This window comes from Hemicordylus capensis, chromosome 6 (genome assembly GCF_027244095.1).
Source record: "Hemicordylus capensis ecotype Gifberg chromosome 6, rHemCap1.1.pri, whole genome shotgun sequence".
NCBI classification, from domain to species: Eukaryota; Metazoa; Chordata; class Lepidosauria; order Squamata; family Cordylidae; genus Hemicordylus; species Hemicordylus capensis.
Window position 1 is genome coordinate 10,199,876 of NC_069662.1, and position 20,709 is coordinate 10,220,584.

The window sequence follows — 20,709 nt, forward strand, 5'->3', positions numbered from 1 at the left end:
TGTTTTGCTTTGTATACAAAACACCCGGAAATGCCATTTTTGAGTACAAATTGTTTTGTACCCAAAACGTTTCGCAGATTCCTAGCGTGCACACACACACACACACACAAAATGTTTTGCAGTTTGGTTGGGTATTCTTGCAAAATGGTGGTACCCTAGTGGAAGAGGAATCACTTAATGCAAGTTGTGCAATGAATTATCTATTTGCATATATATGGACTTTTGCAAAAAGTTATACCAGTTGCTAGGGATGTGCACAGAACTGCTTTTGCCAGTTCGGTCTGGCTCTATTGCTGGACCAGTTTGAACCAGTTCAGAGACCAGTTCAGGGGCTACTGGTAAAGGGGAATCTGGTGAGGATTCCCCTTTACCAGTAATGGGGCAGGGCAGCTTTCCTAGGTCTAGAGGAGAGTCAGAGGTATTTATAAAGAAGGATCAGCTGTGGGGAAGGTGTTGGGGGAAGCAGGCATTTCCTTCGCTCCCACTGGCCTCCACCACAGTAGCCTGGGCGGCTGCCGGACCAGTTCAGGCTGTCTCCAGCCCATTTTAGTGACCTCCATGAACATTTGAGATACAAGAGGGCTACACTGTGAACCACCTAACCAATTTGGACCAAATTTGCTACAGCTGTAGGGAGAAATAGAAACACATCAAAGGCATTGTTGTTGATGATGATGATGTCATCCACCCCATTTCAAGATGGCAGATGCACAAACGTTTGAGGTGCAAGTGGGCTAACTAGTTAACTGCCTTGGTGATTTGAACCAAATTGGCTACAGTTGCAGTGAGTGGCACACAGGGGCACCTCAACAGTGAGTGGTGTCTGTGATGAAGTCATCCATCCCAATTCAAGATGGAAAATATGTGAATGTTTGAGGCAGAAGTGGGCTAACTTGTGAAGCTGTTAATTATCAATTAAGATTATAGGAAATGGAAAGTAGGCAGATACGTTCTTACCAGAACAACTTGTTATTTTCAAAGGAATTTCATGGAACAGCCACTCAGGGTGTGGGGGCCTGGGGAATCTGGGAATGGAACTTCTTTGAAAGATTGCTTGCCTCCCCTACTCAGTGTGTTGGGGCTTTGGGGTGGTGACTCAGGCAATCCTCCCTCTGCAGAGTGAACTGTGTGGCTTTGAAGAGTCATGAGCAGTCCTATTATTGGTACCAGGGTCCAAGCCTGGTTGGCTTGTCTGACATTGGGGAAGCAGTTGTCCCCTGTTGAAACTGCCTCTACCTGAGGTTTGCTACACACTAAGGTCATTCAGTGACTGAAATCCCTGGTGGCTAGGCTAGGGAGGGCTGGGGGGAATGCAGGACTATAGCTACTTTCCCTCACATGATCATCTGTTGCTGCACCACTGTGCACATGATTGCTGCTGTCGCAAGTGGCACAGCATTCCGGAGGCTGGGGAAACACTGCCTGGTTTCCAAAAAGCCCACAATGCAAGGAGCATGTTGTATTGTGGGATCCCCTATGAGTCTGGCGCTCTAAGCACCCAGTTCTGTGTCTGCTCAGACTGTGTGCAGCCCGAGCATCCACATGACCATTTACCTGGGTTGGGTAAAATATCCAGGCTACCTAGGAGGGAAGTGCTGGGGTTGAGGCCTACTATTTTTTATCTATGCAATTAGGGCTGCCCAAGCTTGAGCTGTTTGTGTGAAGATATTTTGCGACTGGAGGCGAAGGATAATATACATCTCTGCATGGTGTACAGCACTCTCAGGCCATGGTTCTGACAACCACCCTCAAACTATGCCATCAAACCAGGCAGTGGCAGCAGGGCTGTTCATAGCTTATGCGTGGGCGGGCGAGAAGAGTGCCCCAATTGAATGGAAGTGGGAAATGAACCGCATGCCTGAGTACAGAGAGAAGATTCCCACCCCAGCCTGCACCCATGTGGTCATCCGCCTCATGCAGTCATCTGCCTCACCCTGCCTCATGGAAATACCATCTCACCATATGTAGTAAGAGAAGAAGAGAAGAGTTGGAGTTGGAGTTGGCGGAGGATAGGAGGACAATAGGACAATTGTAAACTCTCAAGGGGGGGCGGGAAACACATTTTGAAGGTTCTATACCTCTGCTTCTAATTGCCATTTCCAGTCCAAACAGAGTCCAGGGTTTATGCCCACCATTACTTTGCTTGACTTATTATATGCGTCTAGGAATATACAGTATAAAGCAGGGCTGCTCCACACAGTTGTCTGCAAATGTTGGACTACCAACAATTTGTTCTTAAACATTGCTGTAACACTAACCCCCCACTTAGGTTGTTCCCACTAATATACAAAGGGAGTGGAATGGAATATGTAGGAGCTAGCCAATTTGTGTTTCCACGGTTGTGATTTTGCATGCTGGTACAATATCTCAGACTGGGCATCAGATCTCATGTCCTTGTGGAGTGAACGTTATGGCTATCAGATCTTCTCATTTTTTGGAGCTCAGTTGGAGCTCTCGTTTTTGGAGCTCTATCTTTTCACAGTAATCGTGGGGGGAAATCAAACTCTCAGAATTTGGACTCATTGTGGTTTTAATTGCCATTTCCAATTGGAAAAAAAATCTGGAGGAGTTTGCACACCATTACTTTGATTGAATTATTTGGATTATATGAGTCTATGAATATATATAGAATAAAGCAAGGGTGCACTGCTTCTGCCTTTCTGCAGATGTTGGACTAGAACTCCCATCATTTCCTCACTATTGACCACTATAGATGGGGATGCTGGCAATAAAGTATCACTGATTACACTGACAATCACAGTCCTGTCTGTCCATTCCTAACCTGAGCATTAATTGGCAAAAAGAGACATTTATACTATCTTTAGAAAGTGCTTAGTAAAATTCATGAGATGCCCATAGAAATAATTGCAACTAGAGATTAGGGATGTGCACAAATAGAATTTTTCACTTTGATTCGAGTTCGGATTGAATTTTAGAAATTCAAATCGAATTTGAAAGGAATTTTAATCTAATTCAAAAATTTAGTTTGAGTTTGAATAAATTTGAATCGATTCTACCCTGTTTTGACAACCTTTTTAACCAATCAGGGGGGCTGAATGGTTTTTAAAATATTCCAAATGGCTCTTAAATGAAATTCAAAATTAATCCCAAAAATTTGTTTCAAATTTGAATCTAATTGCCTTTTAAGGGGTGGTTTGGTGTGGATTTGAATCACCCAATTCACCCAGATTTAAGTTGAATGAATTTGGATTCAATTGTACATCCCTACTAGAGATACTTCAAATAAGCATCAAGATTTTGGAGACCCTCTGAAAAGGAATGTTCAATGAGTTCCATTTGTTCCTTTGCATACAGGCCATTTCCCCCCAAATCTGCAATTTCCCCCCAAAATGGGCACAAAACCATGGCTATGTTGGTGTCATAACATTCTGACATAATGCTTCAGCCACCAAACCTCAGGTATCAGTGTTGAAACTTGCTACAAACTGAAGCTTCAAATTGGAGTTTGGTGAGGCAAACTGCAGGTCACTTTTGGCATGAAACTGTGGTTGCATGAATTCGAACATAATGGAGTTCCAGCCCCTGCCCCTTTTAACTCCAGTTTCATGTTATGTCTGAATTTGGCCAATAAGTAATGAGTTTCCGGTTCCTTGTCACACATTCCCCCTAGAGGGTCCCCAATGATCCATACTTGAAACCTATTGCAAGACCAATCAGATAGGAAGACCGCAAACACATTTTTCAGATCTACGAGTCTTCAGGGCTTATTAGGGCTCCATACAACTTTGCATCACTGAGGCTTGAGTAGTGCAATCAGGATGAGCAACCCTAAAAAAAGCCATGTTTTGTTTTCCAGACATGGATGATTGCTTTCAATGCCCAGAAGATCACTATCCAAACAATGAACAGAACATATGCATCACAAAATATATAAGCTTCTTAACTTATGAAGAACCTTTGGAGATCAGTCTGGCAACTTCTGCTCTTCTCTTCTCTTTACTCACTGCTTTGGTGCTTAGGATCTTCATTAAGGACCAGGACACTCCCATAGTCAAAGCTAACAACCGGAACATCACCTACACCTTGCTCTGCTCCCTCCTGCTCTCCTTCCTTTGTGTTTTCTTATTCATTGGCCGACCTGGAAAAGTGACCTGTCTCCTTTGTCAAACTGCTTTTGGCATCATTTTCTCATTGGCTGTTTTGTGTGTGCTGGCCAAAACCATCATTGTGGTTCTGTCTTTCATGGCCACCAAACCAGGATCTAGAATGAGGAAATGGTTGGGGAGACAACTAGCCAACTCCATTGTTCTTTGCTGCTCTCTTATCCAATCTCTCATCTGTGCTGTGTGGTTGTCAACCTCTCCCCCATTCCCACATTTTGATATGCATTCAATGAGTGAAGAAATTGTATTGGAATGTAATGAAGGTTCAGATATTATGTTTTCCTGTGTCCTTGGCTTTCTGGGTTTCTTGGCCATTGTCAGCTTCACAGTGGCTTTCCTAGCCAGAAAGTTACCTGACAGTTTCAATGAAGCCAAATTCATCACCTTCAGTATGTTGATGTTTTGCAGTGTTTGGATGTCCTTTGTTCCGACTTACCTGAGTACCAAGGGGAAATATATGGTGGCTGTGGAGATCTTCTCCATCTTATCCTCCAGTGCTGGATTACTGATATGTATCTTTCCCCCAAAATGCTATATCATTGTGGTGAGGCCTGAACTGAATAGCAGGGGAGAGCTAATGAGAAGAAAGAATCAGGGAATCTAATACTGTGTGGCTCCAGTTCAGCTACTACTAGCTCTGACTCCTTTTCACTTTAAGTCATAGCATCACAACAACTTTGGGCTTTTCTATACACTGATATATTCCAACTTCAGAACAAATGACCATGAAAAATAAAAACAGAATTCCACAATATGTTGCATCATGTAATTACTGCCATCTGTTGTCAATCCATGAAACAACTGCTTTAAAAAAAATACCACTGCTACTACGAATATTTATATACTGCTTTTCAACAGAATTTCCCAAAGGTGTCTACACAGATATAAATAAATGAATAAAATGGATCCCTGACTCCAAAGTGGGTGTACAATCAAAAAAAGAAACACAAGATAGACACCAGCAACAGCCACTGGAGGGATGCTGTGCTGCAACTGGATAAGGCCAGTTGCTCTCCCTCTGCTAACGAAGAATTACCACTTTAAATGGAGCCTCTTTGATCAGTAAACAGGGGACCTTTTCCGAGTTAAGCACTTTTTTTCTAACAAGAAAAGTTATCCTTTTATTCAAACTTGGGGTGGGGGAAAGACAGTTTGATGGATTGCCTCAGGTTGGCAGCAAATGGCAGGGAGAATATAATCCCACTTCTCAGTGTAGGTTTCCCATGTCATTTTTCTGTGATATTTTCCACAGAAGGAATCTATCGAGATCTGGGAGAGCCTTGCTCTATTAGTATCAATGGCACTTTAGATAGCTTATAACAATAAGCAGACATTCTAGAGTCCCAGGTGTTCTTTCAATACCAGGTGCTATTTGAATAATGCAATGGGCTATTGCTTTGGAGACTAACTATGTTCAAACTGGCTGCTCAAGAAAACACTTGGGCTGGCAGAATTCCTGTATTGGGAAAACAAGCAAACTTTTGAATATTCAAAAAGCAGGTATCTTGAAATATGAACTCTCCCTGTTCAAACAGGTTGGCCCCCTTTTTAGATAGACTGGAATGGGTTAAGAGGAGGGCAGCAAACCTAATAATAGATCTGGAAACAAAATCCTACAGGGAGCAAGTGGATCAAACTTTGAATTGGAGAATGATTCCCAATGTGTCCCCCCTCCCAGAGGTCATGAGAAGAGGTGAAGTGGCAACCTTGGGTGCAAACACACCAAGGTGGAGCTAGTGGAGACATGACCCATGTAGGGTTCTGATGCAGCTCGAAGTGGGGGTGTAATCACCCATAGAATGCAGGGGTCTTCCAGATGGACCTTTCCATTATCAATAGATCCTGCACTATAGTGTGGTGCGTGTGTGTGGAGTGCCAGTTGCCTTCATCTTGTCTCAATGACTGTTCCAAATTAATACAATTATAGCCCATTCTATAAAATTGTATTGACGTGTCTCTTCATTGATGTATGGGCAATAGCTTTGTATTGAGGGTGCTTTCAGTTATTTCAAGTTGTTCAGTTCAGCACTGCACAAAACAGAATTTGGAGGCAATAATATCTAGGATACACTCAACAGCCATGTTTCCTGGACTTTTGGAGTGGTTCTCTAGTAGAACATGGCCCAGATTAGCTAACATGGAGCAAACAGATACAATTGTTGAGAAACTGACATTAATCAAAATGAGAAAAACAGTATCTCTCCAAATTCCTGATCATCCAATGTGTTCTTGAGAAGGTGCTCTGTGTATCATAATACAGAATGCAGGGATGAAACATTTCACTTTCCATATTTCATGGGGATATCTTAGGCAGGCCTTCACTTTACATCATAATAGTAAATGTACTGTACTGGCTGGTATCCAGACTAAAGGAGCACCAGTGCAGTGTGCTGAGTACCAGATTAAGCTGAATTAAGCTTCCCTCTGAAGCTCACAGTGCCACCTGAAAGGATGTCCCTGAGGATCTTGTGCAGCCTTTAGGGCAATATTTCCAGGTGGCACAGTGGGATTCATAGGGAAGAGGAGAAGGCCAAAATCATTCCTCAAATGCACCAGTGCAACTTGAGTCTGGAAATTAGCATGCTGCACCACTACTTCCTTCAGGCAGAGGTCAGCTTCTATCAGTGTTCTACATCATAGGGCGTGGTCAAAGGTCAATCAGCAAACTGAATGGAAGCATTTCAAGATCTGGTCAATGCCTAGATCAATGATCACCTGGAAATTCCATGAAAGCCCATGAGTTAAGGAAGGCAGGATATGAGTGTATTAAATATATTAAAATAAAATGTATTGAGACTCTAGTTAAATAAATTGGTCTCTGCACACAATGATATATATGTAGTTTGTTTTTGATTCATTGGTGGTGGTGGGGGGGTTCCCCTTTCCTGAATCAATACAATTAGACATCATTCTGGAAGAACTGATTATGATCCTTTAATGGAATGAACAAAAAGTTTGCCTACTTCTGGAAGTGGCAATGAGAGCACTAGGGTGACTTCATGATAATGGAAGATTTCCTTTGCATTTCAAAAACCAAGATGTGCAATTCTGTGCTATATCTGCAAATAAATACCCTGCCAGGTAGATTTGCTGTTCTTTCTTCTTTTCTTAATTCAAGGTGCATTCACCCCATGGACTTTGGGTCCAATGTCCAGGGCCTCCACACTCCCTGGCCACCAAATCCTGTTCCGTCTGTCCTGGGTGGTGTGGTTGCCATGCCATGCCACGACCGTTTGACCGGCTCTTCAGCGTGCCTGCAATAGGCCTCTGTGTGACCCAGGCCATGCAGAGGCCAATTGCGCAGGTGCGGCAGCCTCCAAAATGGCCACCACACTGGAGGGGGAAGGCCCAAATGGGCCGAAGCTGGCTGAACGGCTGGTCTGGGCTGCAAGGAAGGCTGGTGGGGGGAGGGTGAACCTCCGCGGACCCCCTGATGCTGCATCCAACAACTCCCCTGAAGGGGGTAAGTGACATTAAAAAATATTTTTTTAGTTTTAAAAAAAGTCTGTGAACCATCAAACAGGGGGTGGTTCGGTTTGACCCCGGACTATCGAACCGAACTGGCTTGACATCGAACTGGCTCAATGTTGAGCCAGTTTGCACATTTCAACCAGAGAAAGCTTCTCCTGAGAGATGTAATCAACTTGTTATTTTTTTCTTGAAATGCTGCACAGAACGTACAGCACTAATTAGATGGTTATTTCCCCTGCAATTATGCAATTGACCTTGCTTACTTCCAATTCTTCAACAAATCCATGGAGAATTCTAGTAACCTCTAGTTATGCAACAATCCAAGATGGAAGGATGTTACTAATACTCCCTGTGCCATTCAGAGCTGGGGATAGAGAGACAGGTTCCCCAGTCACTGAATCTTTGCATTGCACTGACCAGACTTCAAATCATCTGAGTGAATGGCCTTTCCAATCAGGCTGTTTTGCACAAGGATACTTCAATGTCAACTTAGGACCATGTCAACTGACATTTAGGAAGAAGATTTCCATGTATGATGGTGGTATTTGTGGTTTTGCTATTTGTGCTGTTGCCTTTGGCAGTGACTAAGGTTTCTCTTCTGAAATGCAATATTAGCGATCCTCTTCCTATAAATCACAAGTATTATCAGCCAGGAGATTTCATCATTGGTGGCATTATGTCTCAGATCTACATATTTTTAGGTGACATCACCTTCGAAATGCGTCCCTCTCCTGCTCTATTTGAAGACCCAGTGTAAGGAGTCGGTTTGCTTAACCATGTTGTAATCCATCTGGGCAATATTTTTATGGAGGCTAGTACTATGGGTAGACTTCTGTTTCAATGGATTTGTGGGGAAAGCTTATTGTTAGTGCTGGGGAATACATACACTAAGGATTAGTAGTCTCTATTTTTGGAATGGCAGCCTATGCAATATCAGTAATAGTCATTAAGTTCGTGCACATGACCATGATAGCCGGTGGAGAAGAGCTGGCGGGGAGGCAGGCTTCTGCCTGCCTCCCAGCACACTATCGCCCCACCACCACCACCACCACCACCAGTTTGCCCTGCTTCTTGCTGAAGCACACGGTTGGTGCCACTGTAAGCAGCAGAGCAGGGAGCCAGCATCCCTCAATGCATTGCACCAGGAGGATCCTCCCTCAGCTGGGTGCTCTTGCTGTCTGGGTGCTCTTCTGTGTAGCCCAAGCATAGAAACGATGATGGTGCCATCGTAAAGGGCATGCTCACACCCTTAACTCCGGCCAAAGATCAGGGTTAAAAGTCAGGTTGGGGTAGCGCCTGGATCAGGCTTGATCCCAGTGCTGCACATGAATAGCCCAACCCTGGCTGGGCTGCCCTAGCCTGGATTAGACTGTTCATGTGAATAGGCTTATTGTCTTTTTAGTAGCTCCAGTACTTACTTAGGTCAGGACCTGGCATCTTCAGTCACTTTCTGTAAAGACCTTCAGTTGTCCTTTAAGCATTGCTTTGTTATATTACAAATCTGCACCTATAGCATTGCAAAGTTTCCCCTCAGCTCCTATAGCTGATATTCAGAGGGATGACAATGACAACAACAACAACAACAACAACAACTCTATTTGTTAGCCACCCCATAACATTCTTCTCTGGGTGGCTCACAATGACTAGAATTATCTTGTGTTTTCAGACCTGCTTTATATCTACGAGAAGATTCTAGTATGTATGTTATTCCCAGTTAGTTCACAATAATGTGAGGGAGGTTTTATAACATGCTTTGCTGGAGTTGTCTTAGGGGTTTTTTTCCCCCCCTTATGTGAGGTTTAGCAGGCTCTGTTGCTTTATCTATTAGAATAGTTTCCTCCCAAGGCAATATGCCATCATCATTCTCAAGAATTGAGTCTGGACTGCATTTTGTCTTTGTGGTTGGTTCTGAAATTTGATTGATTTTTGGGACCTGTTTGTTCATTGGATATTCTTCATTGGATAAGGAAGGGTAGAAAGGTATGACAAGTTCTGTTCATAATGTATTTAGTCTTGACTTCTGCTAACACTTTTAGTTTTTGATTTCAGTTGACCTCTTTTTAGCTGCTTAATTGGTAAGTCTTGCATCCACATTTAGACAGATAGGGCTTTCTGGGGCTTTCAAGTGTAGGACTTCATATTTTCATGTTATAATTATTTATTTTATTAAAGTAGGCTACTTTGAATGAATCATCACTGAGGTTTGAAACATTAAAATTTTGATGAACCATGATCATTGCTTTGAGAACCTTACATTAAATATCCTGAAGACTTGAAATTATAATTAGTGTTTGTTGTGGTAGTAGTGACATGTATTGTTTATTTTAAAATGCATCTGCATTACCTTTCTCCCTGACAACAGTAGTAGCAGATTTCCAGTTCCATTCCAAAAAATATTTTTCAATATTTTGTGTTCTAGTGATGCTCTCTATTGAGAAGTAATTGAGGTAATGTTGTAATAATGAAATTAAAATAAAATAAAATAAGTTTTGTGAGTATTGACAGATACATTTAATGTAAACCGCCCTGAGCCTTTTGGAAGGGCGGTATAAAAGTTTTAATAATAAATAAAATAATAAATAATAAATAATAAAATAAATACATGTTAAAAAGATCCCCATTTCAGAGTTCCAGAAGGTTTGTGCTAGAAGCGAATAGTTGTGCCAAATATTGAAAAACAGAAGGTTCAATCCCTCCCATTCTGTACCATCATATGAGGTAACCTAATCATTTCAAACAAAAGTTTCTAAAGCAGGAAGTCTATTCTCTTTTTGATATATTACCAAATGTATTCTTCCCTTGAGCCCCTGGGGTCAAAGCTGAAAGCTGTGGATTTTAGTGGTGTTTAACTTAGGGCATCTTTGGACATAGTGTGAAACCTCAGACATATGAAGAGGTGAAGCTGTGAAGCCGGGAATCATCCTGCAGACGAACATCCAGCCGTGGTTTCACAACCACTGGTCCATACTGCTCATGTAGCCTGACTGTGGACAAGGCATCAGGATGTCAGCAGAGCAGCAACTATTGGCCAAGATCTTCAAGGGGGCATGCCAAGGGTGATTGAACCTTTTCAGCATCCATTGCTGCCTTTGGCAAGAAAATTGCTGCCTTTCCCCACAGCACTTGCACCACTGCCCTTGGAAGACTCCTGCAGCCATACTATTTTGCACAAGCACAAACACTGTACAGGGGGATGGAGAGGGGCACTATTTTTCTGTTACTCCAGGAAAGTATCATGATTAATTCCTAGGAGGTAATATGTATATGAGGGCAGACCTGGAGTTAGGTCCACTGTATGTTCTTTGACTCATAGACCGGGGCAAAGCAGTCCAGGAAGTCCCAATATAATCTTGCCCCCCCCCCCGTCAGCTTGCCAGCCAGAGATTCCTGAGCAAGGGCTTGACCTGTGTAGGCACTATGAAACACAAGAAGCCAGACATACCCCCAGAGATGCAACCATGTTCACAAAGGGAAGCACTGTCAGCTGTGTTTGGCTTGAATGGACAGAAGATGTGTTTGACTTGGATGGATAGGAGATGTTGTTCTTGTATGTACCCAGGAGGTTTGTGACCAGGACAGCTGACAAGAAACCAAGAAAAATGTGATGATTGTGGATGATTGGACAAGCTCCCAGATTGTCTTTAGGCCATCACAGTGCAGCCTTTCAGTTGAAATTCTGAGAATGGAGCTGCTGATGAAGTTTGGGTCCTCATTAGTGTGAGGTTTGAAGTATTCATTTTTCTTAGATAAGAACTCACATTCTCAGTGACACAGGCCGTCACACTTGGGATGTGAGGGTCACTGCTGTACTCCCCTAGAGTGAAGTGTTAACTTATTGTGCATTCTGTGGCTTGAAAAGGTTAGCGGGCATCCCAATGTAACCAATAGGACTACTTGGGAGTAGAAAGTTCTACTCATGTGTAGAAAATAACGACTCCAGATTAGGGTTAATCAAGAATCTAATATTAATGTGGATCCACGTGTTCCTGAACTTGTTCCATGCAATCAATTTTAATATAAAAAGTATTTAGCAAACTCTTAGCAATCTGCATCCTGATGTTTCATTTAACTCGCATTGCAGGGTAGTAACTCAGCACTACCAGCACATCCTGGCCTTGGCGTTTGCTGTGAAGGAGATCAATGAAAGCCCCCAGATCTTACCTAATATCACTCTGAGCTTCCACATATATAATAGCTACTTCAGTGCAAGAGCAACCTACCTTGCCTCAATGGAACTTCTCTCCACTCAGGACAAATTCACCCCTAACTACAAGTGTGACTCCAAGAATAATCTGGTAGCCATCATCGGTGGACCTAACTCTTACATCAGTCTCAGCATGGCAACAATCCTCTGCAACTACAAGATTCCACAAGTAAGATGTGCTCACAAAGTTTGGGGATTGAAGAATGCATCCAGATCTCTCCTACTACTTTGATCAGGTTTTGTGTTTTAGAGAGACAGAAAAGATATCCACATGTGCAGCCTAAACCAAACTAGGGTAGTCCAGCCGGTATTACACTGTGTTCATGAAGTGCTGGGATTGAGCCCAATCTCAGCACTGTCCCCATGCCAAGGCTGAGTTTTTAACCCGGCATTTAGTAGTAGTAGTAGTAGTAGTAGTAGTAGTAGTACTAGTAGTAAGTTTATTACAGTCCTTAGACCAGTTTAACATTTAAAATAATACATTTATAATTTACAAAATATTCAGGCATTTAGCTGAGGTTAAGTGCATCTATGGTTCACTTAACCTTGGCTGGTGATCATCTGGGTGACTGCCATTGGGATAAATGGCTGCCCCCCAGCCCACCACCATTTCTGGCAGTGAGCCAGCAGGAAGGAGTGGTCATGCCGAGTGCAGTGGCTACTTGCCACTGAGCAGCTGCCATGCTTGTATCCCAGGAAACCCTGGGATGTGGGTGTCTCCCTCTGCAGTACTGTTGCTCATGTGGGCACGCAGCATGGTGGAATAGAATCCATATGATTGATTTGGTGTTGGATATTTTATTGATGTGCGTAGCTGAACATAGGAAGCTGCCTTAAATTGAATCGAACCATTGGTCCACTTAGCGTAGTATTGTCCACACTGTCTGGCAGTGGCTTTCCAAGGTTAAAGGCAAGAGTCTTCTAGCCCTTCCCGGAGATGCCAGTGGGTGAACGTGGGACCTTGGATGCTCTTTAGCTGAGCTATGGCCTCATTCCCTATGGAGAATATCTTACAGTGCTCACATGTATACAGACTAATGCTGCACTAGTGAAATGAACAGAAGCTGCACACACACAGGGAGGCCATGTAACCTTTCCCTGCAACATATGGAAGAGATTTGACAGTGTAATGTTCTTTAGTGAAGAGAACAAACATAATGCTTCTGTTTAAGAATGCTGAGAAGAGTGAGCATTCCTCAATTGATTGTACTCCACACACACTCAAAATTACCTCTGCTGGACCTGGCCCAGGCAGCTCCATGCAACAACAAGAAATAAAGGCCACATTCAAATGTAATGGGGGACCGGAGTTTCAGGGACTTGCGGTTTCCTTACCGTTATGTCTGAACATGTGAAACTCCAGTCCTGTACGTAGCACATCCTGAGGTTACACCACGGAGACTCCCATTTGAACCCTTGGTTTCAAATTGCAGTGAGTTGGGTTGCTTCAAACTAAGGGTAAATGGAACTTCCATTCCTTCTGAATTCAGCATTGCAGAAAGCTTCTCCCTCCCTCTATTTTGGAATGATACCATCCCCTCTCTATGCTTTGAACCCTTTTAGCTTACATATGGCTCTGCTCCCGTGATTGATAAGGAAACCCAAGGAGTTTTCTTCTACCGGATGTTTCCAAACAGAGACCATCAGTATAGGGGGATTCTCCACTTGCTTCTGCATTTCAGATGGACGTGGAGTGGATTAGTTTATCTTAATGACAACAATGGAGAAAGATTTGTGCAGAACATGCTTACAGTCTTTTATGCAAATGGTATCTGCTTTGACTTCATAGAAAGATTCCCACAATTAGATTTTTCCAGTCAGGTTTTGGCAATGGCGAAAGAAGGGTCTAAAACAGTCAGGGTTGTTTCCCAAAGCACTGCTAATGCAGTGGTTGTACATGGTGAGATTCAGACCATGATTATTTTCAGAACAATGCTACATTATTCAGTGTTTGAAGGTTTAGCAGTGAAAACAAAGGTCTGGATTATGACAGCCCAGATGGATATCACAACAATTCCCTTTCAAAGAAGTTTTGACCTACATTTCATGCATGGTGCCTTATCTTTTGCCATGCACTCAGAGGAAATGCTCGGATTCCAGAGATTTCTTCAGAAGCAAAACCCTACCTCAGCAAAAAAAGACGGCTTTATCAGGGAGTTCTGGGAACTGGCCTTTGAATGTTCCTTCCCAAATTCTGACATAAAAAAGCAGGATGTGGAAATCTGCAATGGGGAAGAGAAGCTGGAGACTATTCCTATGTCTGTTTTTGAAACCCGCATGACCAAACACAGCTATAGCATGTACAATGCTGTCTATGCTGTGGCACAAGCTTTGCATGCCATGCTTTTGTCTACATCCAAGCACAGAGCAATGGCAGATGGAGGGAGACGGAAGGTTCTGTACCAACATCCATGGCAGGTAATGTCTTGAACTGATTAATGCAATCTTATATTTGGAAACAGCTAGAAGTCCTAAAGCTTGTAGGAAGGTGCTTAATTATCAAGGCTGGAGTTCTGACATCTAACTGCTAGATAGATCTCTCATGGTTTCCACTGGACTGGCAGCTCACTGGTGCTCTTCACATTAAGGCTATAAGTGGACATACAGTAATTGTTTTTGTCATGACTGGTCAAATAATTTGTTGTGCCCAGTCTTGAAGTAATTCAGGTTTATGCCTCTGGGTAACAGTGTGGAAAACTGCTGCTGTCCATGCAGGTGTGTCCAGGTGCAGCATTTTTGCCACACCCCAGTTTCTGATTAAACATGTGGCAGTGGAGTAAATTGGATTGTTCGGGGAATCTGGATGGTACATTTGGGCTTACACTCACCCAGATTTTCACTCGGGTTTTTGCAAAGCATCTCTCTTTCATGGGAACAATGTGGGTTTAGGCTGCTCACACTTTTGGTGGTTGGGTAGGAATTTTTTGGTCCTCTGTGAATTTACTGGTGATGGGGTCTTTTTTGCCTAACTCATGCTTCCCCACCCCCACAGTTAGTTAGATTTTTTCCTGGTCACAGGTTCAGTAACTGTGAAGGTATGTGGATGCCTACGATGCAGTAATGGTAAGCACCCCAAGGTGTGCATTTGGCAGAAAAAGAAGCTAGTGGCTTACTCATGGGGTACAGAGTTCACTTGCTGAACTACTGGTAGTGGGAAGTCAATCCGCTGTTGTTTTAATGTGGCTGTTAACTGACTGAAGTTGTGGCTCTTGATTTCCAAAGTTATGCCTCATATCTTCCTTTGTTACTGGCTTAAGTTGTCATATAATTAGTCAATGGTGAGTGTATGTGTGTGTGATGTACCTATGTAAATCTTTTCAAGAGATCAAGTATGAAAGAGTGTCACTACGTTGTAACTTTTAAATAAATAAATAAATCTGTGAGGCTGTTTACACAACTTAAAACTGGGTAAGACAAGTTTTAATTTAAAACAAGATAGGACAACCTGTCCTATGGGAGCTGGGGTTTGGTTGTGTGGGAGCAAACAACTAGGTAGGAGGATGGAGAATTTATTGTATGGAAGACAGGAGCTGGGTAGGACAAGAGAGCCATCTTACCCAGCTTTCATACCCAGCATTTGACCAAGGTAGGAAGAAAAACTGTCCTACCCAGCTCCTGTCCCCCACACAATTACTTCTCCCTCCTTCTAACCAGTAGTTTGCGCCTACACAACTGAAAATTAGGAGCACGCACAGGTCCCAAACAGTTTTCCATTGTGTGAACAGGCTCAAAAAACTCTGTCCATTGCTTCCTCCCCACTATAGCTCCACCACTTTCTGAAAAGTGTCTCATTTAACAACAGTGCCAGGGAAGAAATTTCCTTTGATGAAAATGGAGACTTAGTTGCGGGTTTTGATATTATCAACTGGGTGGCATACCCAAACCAATCCTTTCTTAGAGTGAGAGTTGGAAAGGTGGACCCCACAGCTTCTGAAGATAAACAGCTCACCATTTCTGAAGATGCCATTGTATGGACAAGTAGATTTAACCAGGTAGGTTCTGGGCACATACTGGGGTGTATCTACTAATTTCCCCAATGTTCAAATATTATGCTGGGTGGGGGACTTTACAGTGGGGCCCTCCTGGTTGCCAAAGGACTGTACACTCTCTACTTGTGGTGTGTCTGGAGCTTGTCTTCCAGTCTAGTGCTACACTATCACAAATATGCTTATGGTTGCACGACAGCACACAACTGTACCATATCTCATTTGTTCCATACTGAATGTTTACACATTGCATATGGAATTTGTGCAAATTTCGGGTGGGTTTTTTTCCCTTTTTTTATAGTACATCTATGAAATTTCCTTGTACAAGTGCAACTTTGCTCATTACACAGAATACTCACGTTCTGTGTGTTGACCTTTGAGTCAGCAAAGGCCTATTATCACAGGAGCAGCAACTAAGCAACAAACAAACAAACAAAACAATAGTGTAAAATGTACTGATAAGTAATAGTAGGCATAGGTTCCTGAAACCTTTTCCATATAGAGTATGGAAATGGGTATTTCCTGATGCTCAATACTGTATTCAACGTGGGAGCTCTTTTGGCTTTTCTTTATTTAAGGTTGCCACATCTCCATCTCCATCCCCATCTCCATCTCCATCTCCCCTGCTTAGGCTGCTTCCCCTGCTTAGGAATGACGCGCTTCACACGATCAGTGTGAAGTACCGTTCGAGGTAGTGCAGGGAGATCAGGCTTAGCCCGGTCTCCATGCACATGGGCAGGGAGCTGTCCCTGGGTGGCCGGATCGGCTGCCCACGCAACTGCCGGCTCCATCACGGAGCCAGCAGGGGCAGCAGGGATTGGGGGCCAGCTGGCCCACGGAAGTTCCAGGATGCCCTGTGCAAATGCGCAGGGCATTCTGGAGAGACCTCTGAGGCCAGGAAGCTTGTTTCAGCCTCCCGGTGGGGTCTACTCATGTGTTGCTGTGGCGCAGAGCCACACCGTGGCAGCATATGCTCAAGAAAATGGGGTTACTGGAGTGCTTGCTCAGCTAGTCTCATTTAAGGGGAGGGGTGGTTGTTGCAGTTTGTTGCTGGGAGCCACACAGCTCCCGTAGCAGCAGACGACCCTTGGAAATCGGGCTAGGCTGCCTTAGCCCAATTTCCCCTGGTCGTGGGAATAGCTTCAATGTCTTCTTCGCCATGAGTCTCACCACCCAATGAGATCATCTGGAGAGGGTTGTCTGCAGTTGCCACCAGCTCGTCTGGTTGCTACTCAGGGATGGGCTTTCTCAGTTCCCACCCTGAGACTCTGGAATACATTCCCTGCTGAAATTGGTGCCTCCCCATCTCTACAACTTTTTAAAAGCCTCTAAAGACTTATTTTTTCACCCAGGCTTTTAAACTGGACTGTGGTTTTAAATTGTTTTAAGGTTTTCATTTTTTATGTTGTTGTAAGCTGCCCAGAGATGGAAGTTTGGTGAGGTCTACAAATTTGAAAAATGGATGAATAAATAAATATGGATAAAAGGTTCCCATTATAGGATCTAGCAGCATATGGCATACCATGAACGCTACCATGGAATACTCTGTACTGTATTCAACTTTAGAGCTCTTCTAGCTTTTCTTTTTTAAAAGATGCCCTATCTCCATCTCCATCTCCATCTCCATCTCCATCTCCATCTCCATCTCCATCTCCTAAATAAAAGTCAGCCTATGAGATACAAACTCCCAAATGTGCTTTTAATATGATAAAAAGGTATCCCTTTTATTTATGAACAGGCAGTGCCTCTTTCCATGTGTGTTGACAGTTGCCATCCAGGTTATAGAAAAGTAAAGAAGGAAGGGAAGCCATTTTGCTGCTATGATTGCCTTCCATGTCCAGCAGGGAAGATTTCAGATAAGAATGGTAAGTGGTATCATGTATTAGATTTATCAGTATAATGGCTGTGAGTCTTAATTTCCCTTATCTTCAAAAGTAGATGCTTAGCATTCAGTGGTGGTGGTGGTGGGTGGTAAATGCTAAGAGAAAATTTAATTTAACCGAAGAAGTCTTCTGTTTTGCGGGGCTAGCACCTTTCTTGACAGAAAAAGAACAAAGACAAAATTTATTTCCATATAGCCCAGCTTGATGCAGGTAGCAGGTGACTTGCTTGTACTATCCAAAGATAGATTATTCAGGAAATGTAATATTAAGTAAGAGTTTCAGGTTCCCTGTCGCATCCTCCTATGAATTGGGTTCCCCCCTGGGCCATCTTAGAAATCTACTGCAAGTATAATTAGATTGGAAGACTGCAAAATTATGTTTTGGATTTTGATCTCGCAATCCTCCTGGCTTATAAGGACTCTTCCACTAGTGAATCTTGAGTAATGCAATCATGACATTGATAGGAACCACCCTATAAAAACCCATGTTTTATTTTCCAGACATGGATGATTGCTTTCAATGCCCAGAAGATCACTATCCAAACAATGAACAGAACATATGCATCACAAAAGATATAAGCTTCTTGTCTTATGATGAACCATTTGGGATCAGTCTGGCAACTTCTGCTCTTCTTTTCTCTTCCCTCACAGCTTTGGTGCTTAGGATCTTCATTAAGCACCAGAACACTCCCATAGTCAAAGCTAACAACCGGAACATCACCTACACCTTGCTCTGCTCCCTCCTGCTCTCCTTCCTTTGTGTTTTCTTATTCATTGGCCAACCTGGAAAAGTGACCTGTCTCCTTCGTCAAACTGCTTTTGGCATCATTTTCTCGTTGGCTGTTTCTTGTGTGTTGGCCAAAACCATCATTGTGGTTCTGTCTTTCATGGCCACCAAACCAGGATCTAGAATGAGGAAATGGTTGGGGAGACGACTAGCCAACTCCATTGTTCTTTGCTGCTCTCTTATCCAATCTCTCATCTGTGCTGTGTGGTTGTCAACCTCTCCCCCATTCCCACATTTTGATATGCATTCAACGAGTGAAGAAATTGTATTGGAATGTAATGAAGGTTCAAATATTATGTTTTCCTGTGTCCTTGGCTTTCTGGGTTTCTTGGCCATTGTCAGCTTCACAGTGGCTTTCCTAGCCAGAAAGTTACCTGACAGTTTCAATGAAGCCAAATTCATCACCTTCAGTATGTTGATGTTTTGCAGTGTTTGGATGTCCTTTGTTCCGACTTACCTGAGTACCAAGGGGAAATATATGGTGGCTGTGGAGATCTTCTCCATCTTATCCTCCAGTGCTGGATTACTGATATGTATCTTTTCCCCCAAATGTTATATCATTGTGGTGAGGCCTGAACTGAATAGCAGGGAAGAGCTAATGAGAAGAAAGAATTAAGGAATTTAAAATTCTATAGCTCCAGTTGAGCTACTGTCAGCCATGACTCCATTCCATTGGAAGGAATAGAATAAAAGCTGGTCACAACAACTTGGGCCTCTTGTACGCATAGCTATATTCCAATTTAGGAACAAATTACCCCAGAAAATATAAGTGGAAATCCACATTAAGATACTGTTTTATATTATTTGTGCCATCTGTTGGCATTCCATGAAACAATGAGAAAATAGGGGTGTGTCAGCCAGCTCAATTTGAACCAGTTCCAAACCCCTGCTGCTGCTCCTTTCACCACCCTTGTTTTAAGTACCCCTAACTCACCCCTTCTAGTCCTGGAACTGGACCAGACCGCATCAGTTCGAATTCAGTTCAGATTCTAACTGAACTGGTGTAACTCTTTCCATGCACACCCCTACTGTAAAAAAGCTTTGTAGTTTTTGATACTCCTTTTGTTCTAATTTGAAAAAAAGAACAGATTAACAGAACACTGCAAGATATTCCCCTCAGGGGATGAAGCCGCTCTGGGAAGAGCAGAAGTTTTCAAGTTCCCTCTCTGGCTTCTCCAAGATAGGGCTGAGAGAGATTCCTGCCTGCAGCCTTGGAGAAGCCGCTGCCAGTCTGTAAAGACAATACTGAGCTAGATAGACCAATGGTCTGACTCAGTATATGGCAGTTTCCTATGTTCCTATTGCGGTTTTTTTTAAATTCACCTGCATTGTCACAGGTTGCTATAGGGTGGCATGAAGAACATAATCTGACATCCTTCTTCTCCAAGTAGATTTCTCTTTTTATTTTCTGTGGTAATTTGCACTTAATTTGGAATTGATCAGTGTCTGGATGGGCCTTGCTCTATTAGTATCAGTGACTGGAAGGAAGGCAAAAGGAAGACATGAGGGAAGTATTGTGGGCCACAACTTGATTATTCAACATCTCATACAAATCTGCTGTTGGTCAGATCAAATCTGCTGTGGTATTTTCTAACTACTTGTAAACTCACAATGTGCACACACATGTGGATATCTGATGCTAAAGAGAAGAACCTTGTCTCTGTCCCTCCTATTGACTGTTTCCATATTGTTATTTACTTAGAGGGAATATTTATTTTAATTTTTATACCGCCTAATCCAGATGGCTCTAGGCACTTCATATAAATAAAAACAGATAAAAACAAAATAAGTTACCCATTAAAACAAACACAAATTTAAATAATTGAAAACCACTTTAAATCACTAAAGTCCAGGTGGAAAAAGATTCCTCTTTAGGGTTCTTTGAAAGGCTGGTAAAGATCTGAAGCCTCAGATATATATTGGGAGTGCCTTCCACTGTACAAGTAGCGACTACAGAGAAAGGCCAATCCTGAGTCGTAGCCAAGTGAGTTGGAGGCATTGGAGACGGCCTTCTCTTGATTTCCTTAATGTGCAGTGGGAAATCACACTGAAGAAAGTGCTCTCCAAGTTGACCGGGTCTTAAGCCATTTAGGGCTTTAAAGGTAATTACTACTAGTAATTAGTAATTACTACTAATTACTATCATAAGAACATAAGAACAGCCCTGCTGGATCAGGCCCAAGGAGGCCCATCTAGTCTAGCATCCTGTTTCACACAGTGGCCCACCAGATGCCGCTGGAAGCCAGACAGGAGTT

At 42.9% G+C, this 20,709-nt stretch overlaps 2 protein-coding genes across 2 annotated transcripts; both read left to right on the plus strand.

The window, feature by feature from the left end:
• The first annotated feature begins 3,397 nt into the window (after positions 1-3,397).
• On the plus strand, positions 3,398-4,728 carry LOC128329744 (vomeronasal type-2 receptor 26-like). Its single transcript, XM_053261357.1, has 2 exons — positions 3,398-3,420; positions 3,981-4,728. Exons 1-2 carry the CDS (start codon positions 3,398-3,400, stop codon positions 4,726-4,728), a joined length of 771 nt encoding a protein of 256 aa, XP_053117332.1.
• Positions 4,729-8,130: 3,402 nt separating this feature from the next.
• LOC128330518 (vomeronasal type-2 receptor 26-like) lies at positions 8,131-19,070 on the plus strand. Its single transcript, XM_053263547.1, has 6 exons — positions 8,131-8,348; positions 11,791-11,968; positions 13,363-14,217; positions 15,564-15,791; positions 17,524-17,650; positions 18,169-19,070. Exons 1-6 carry the CDS (start codon positions 8,131-8,133, stop codon positions 19,068-19,070), a joined length of 2,508 nt encoding a protein of 835 aa, XP_053119522.1.
• Positions 19,071-20,709: the final 1,639 nt, after the last annotated feature.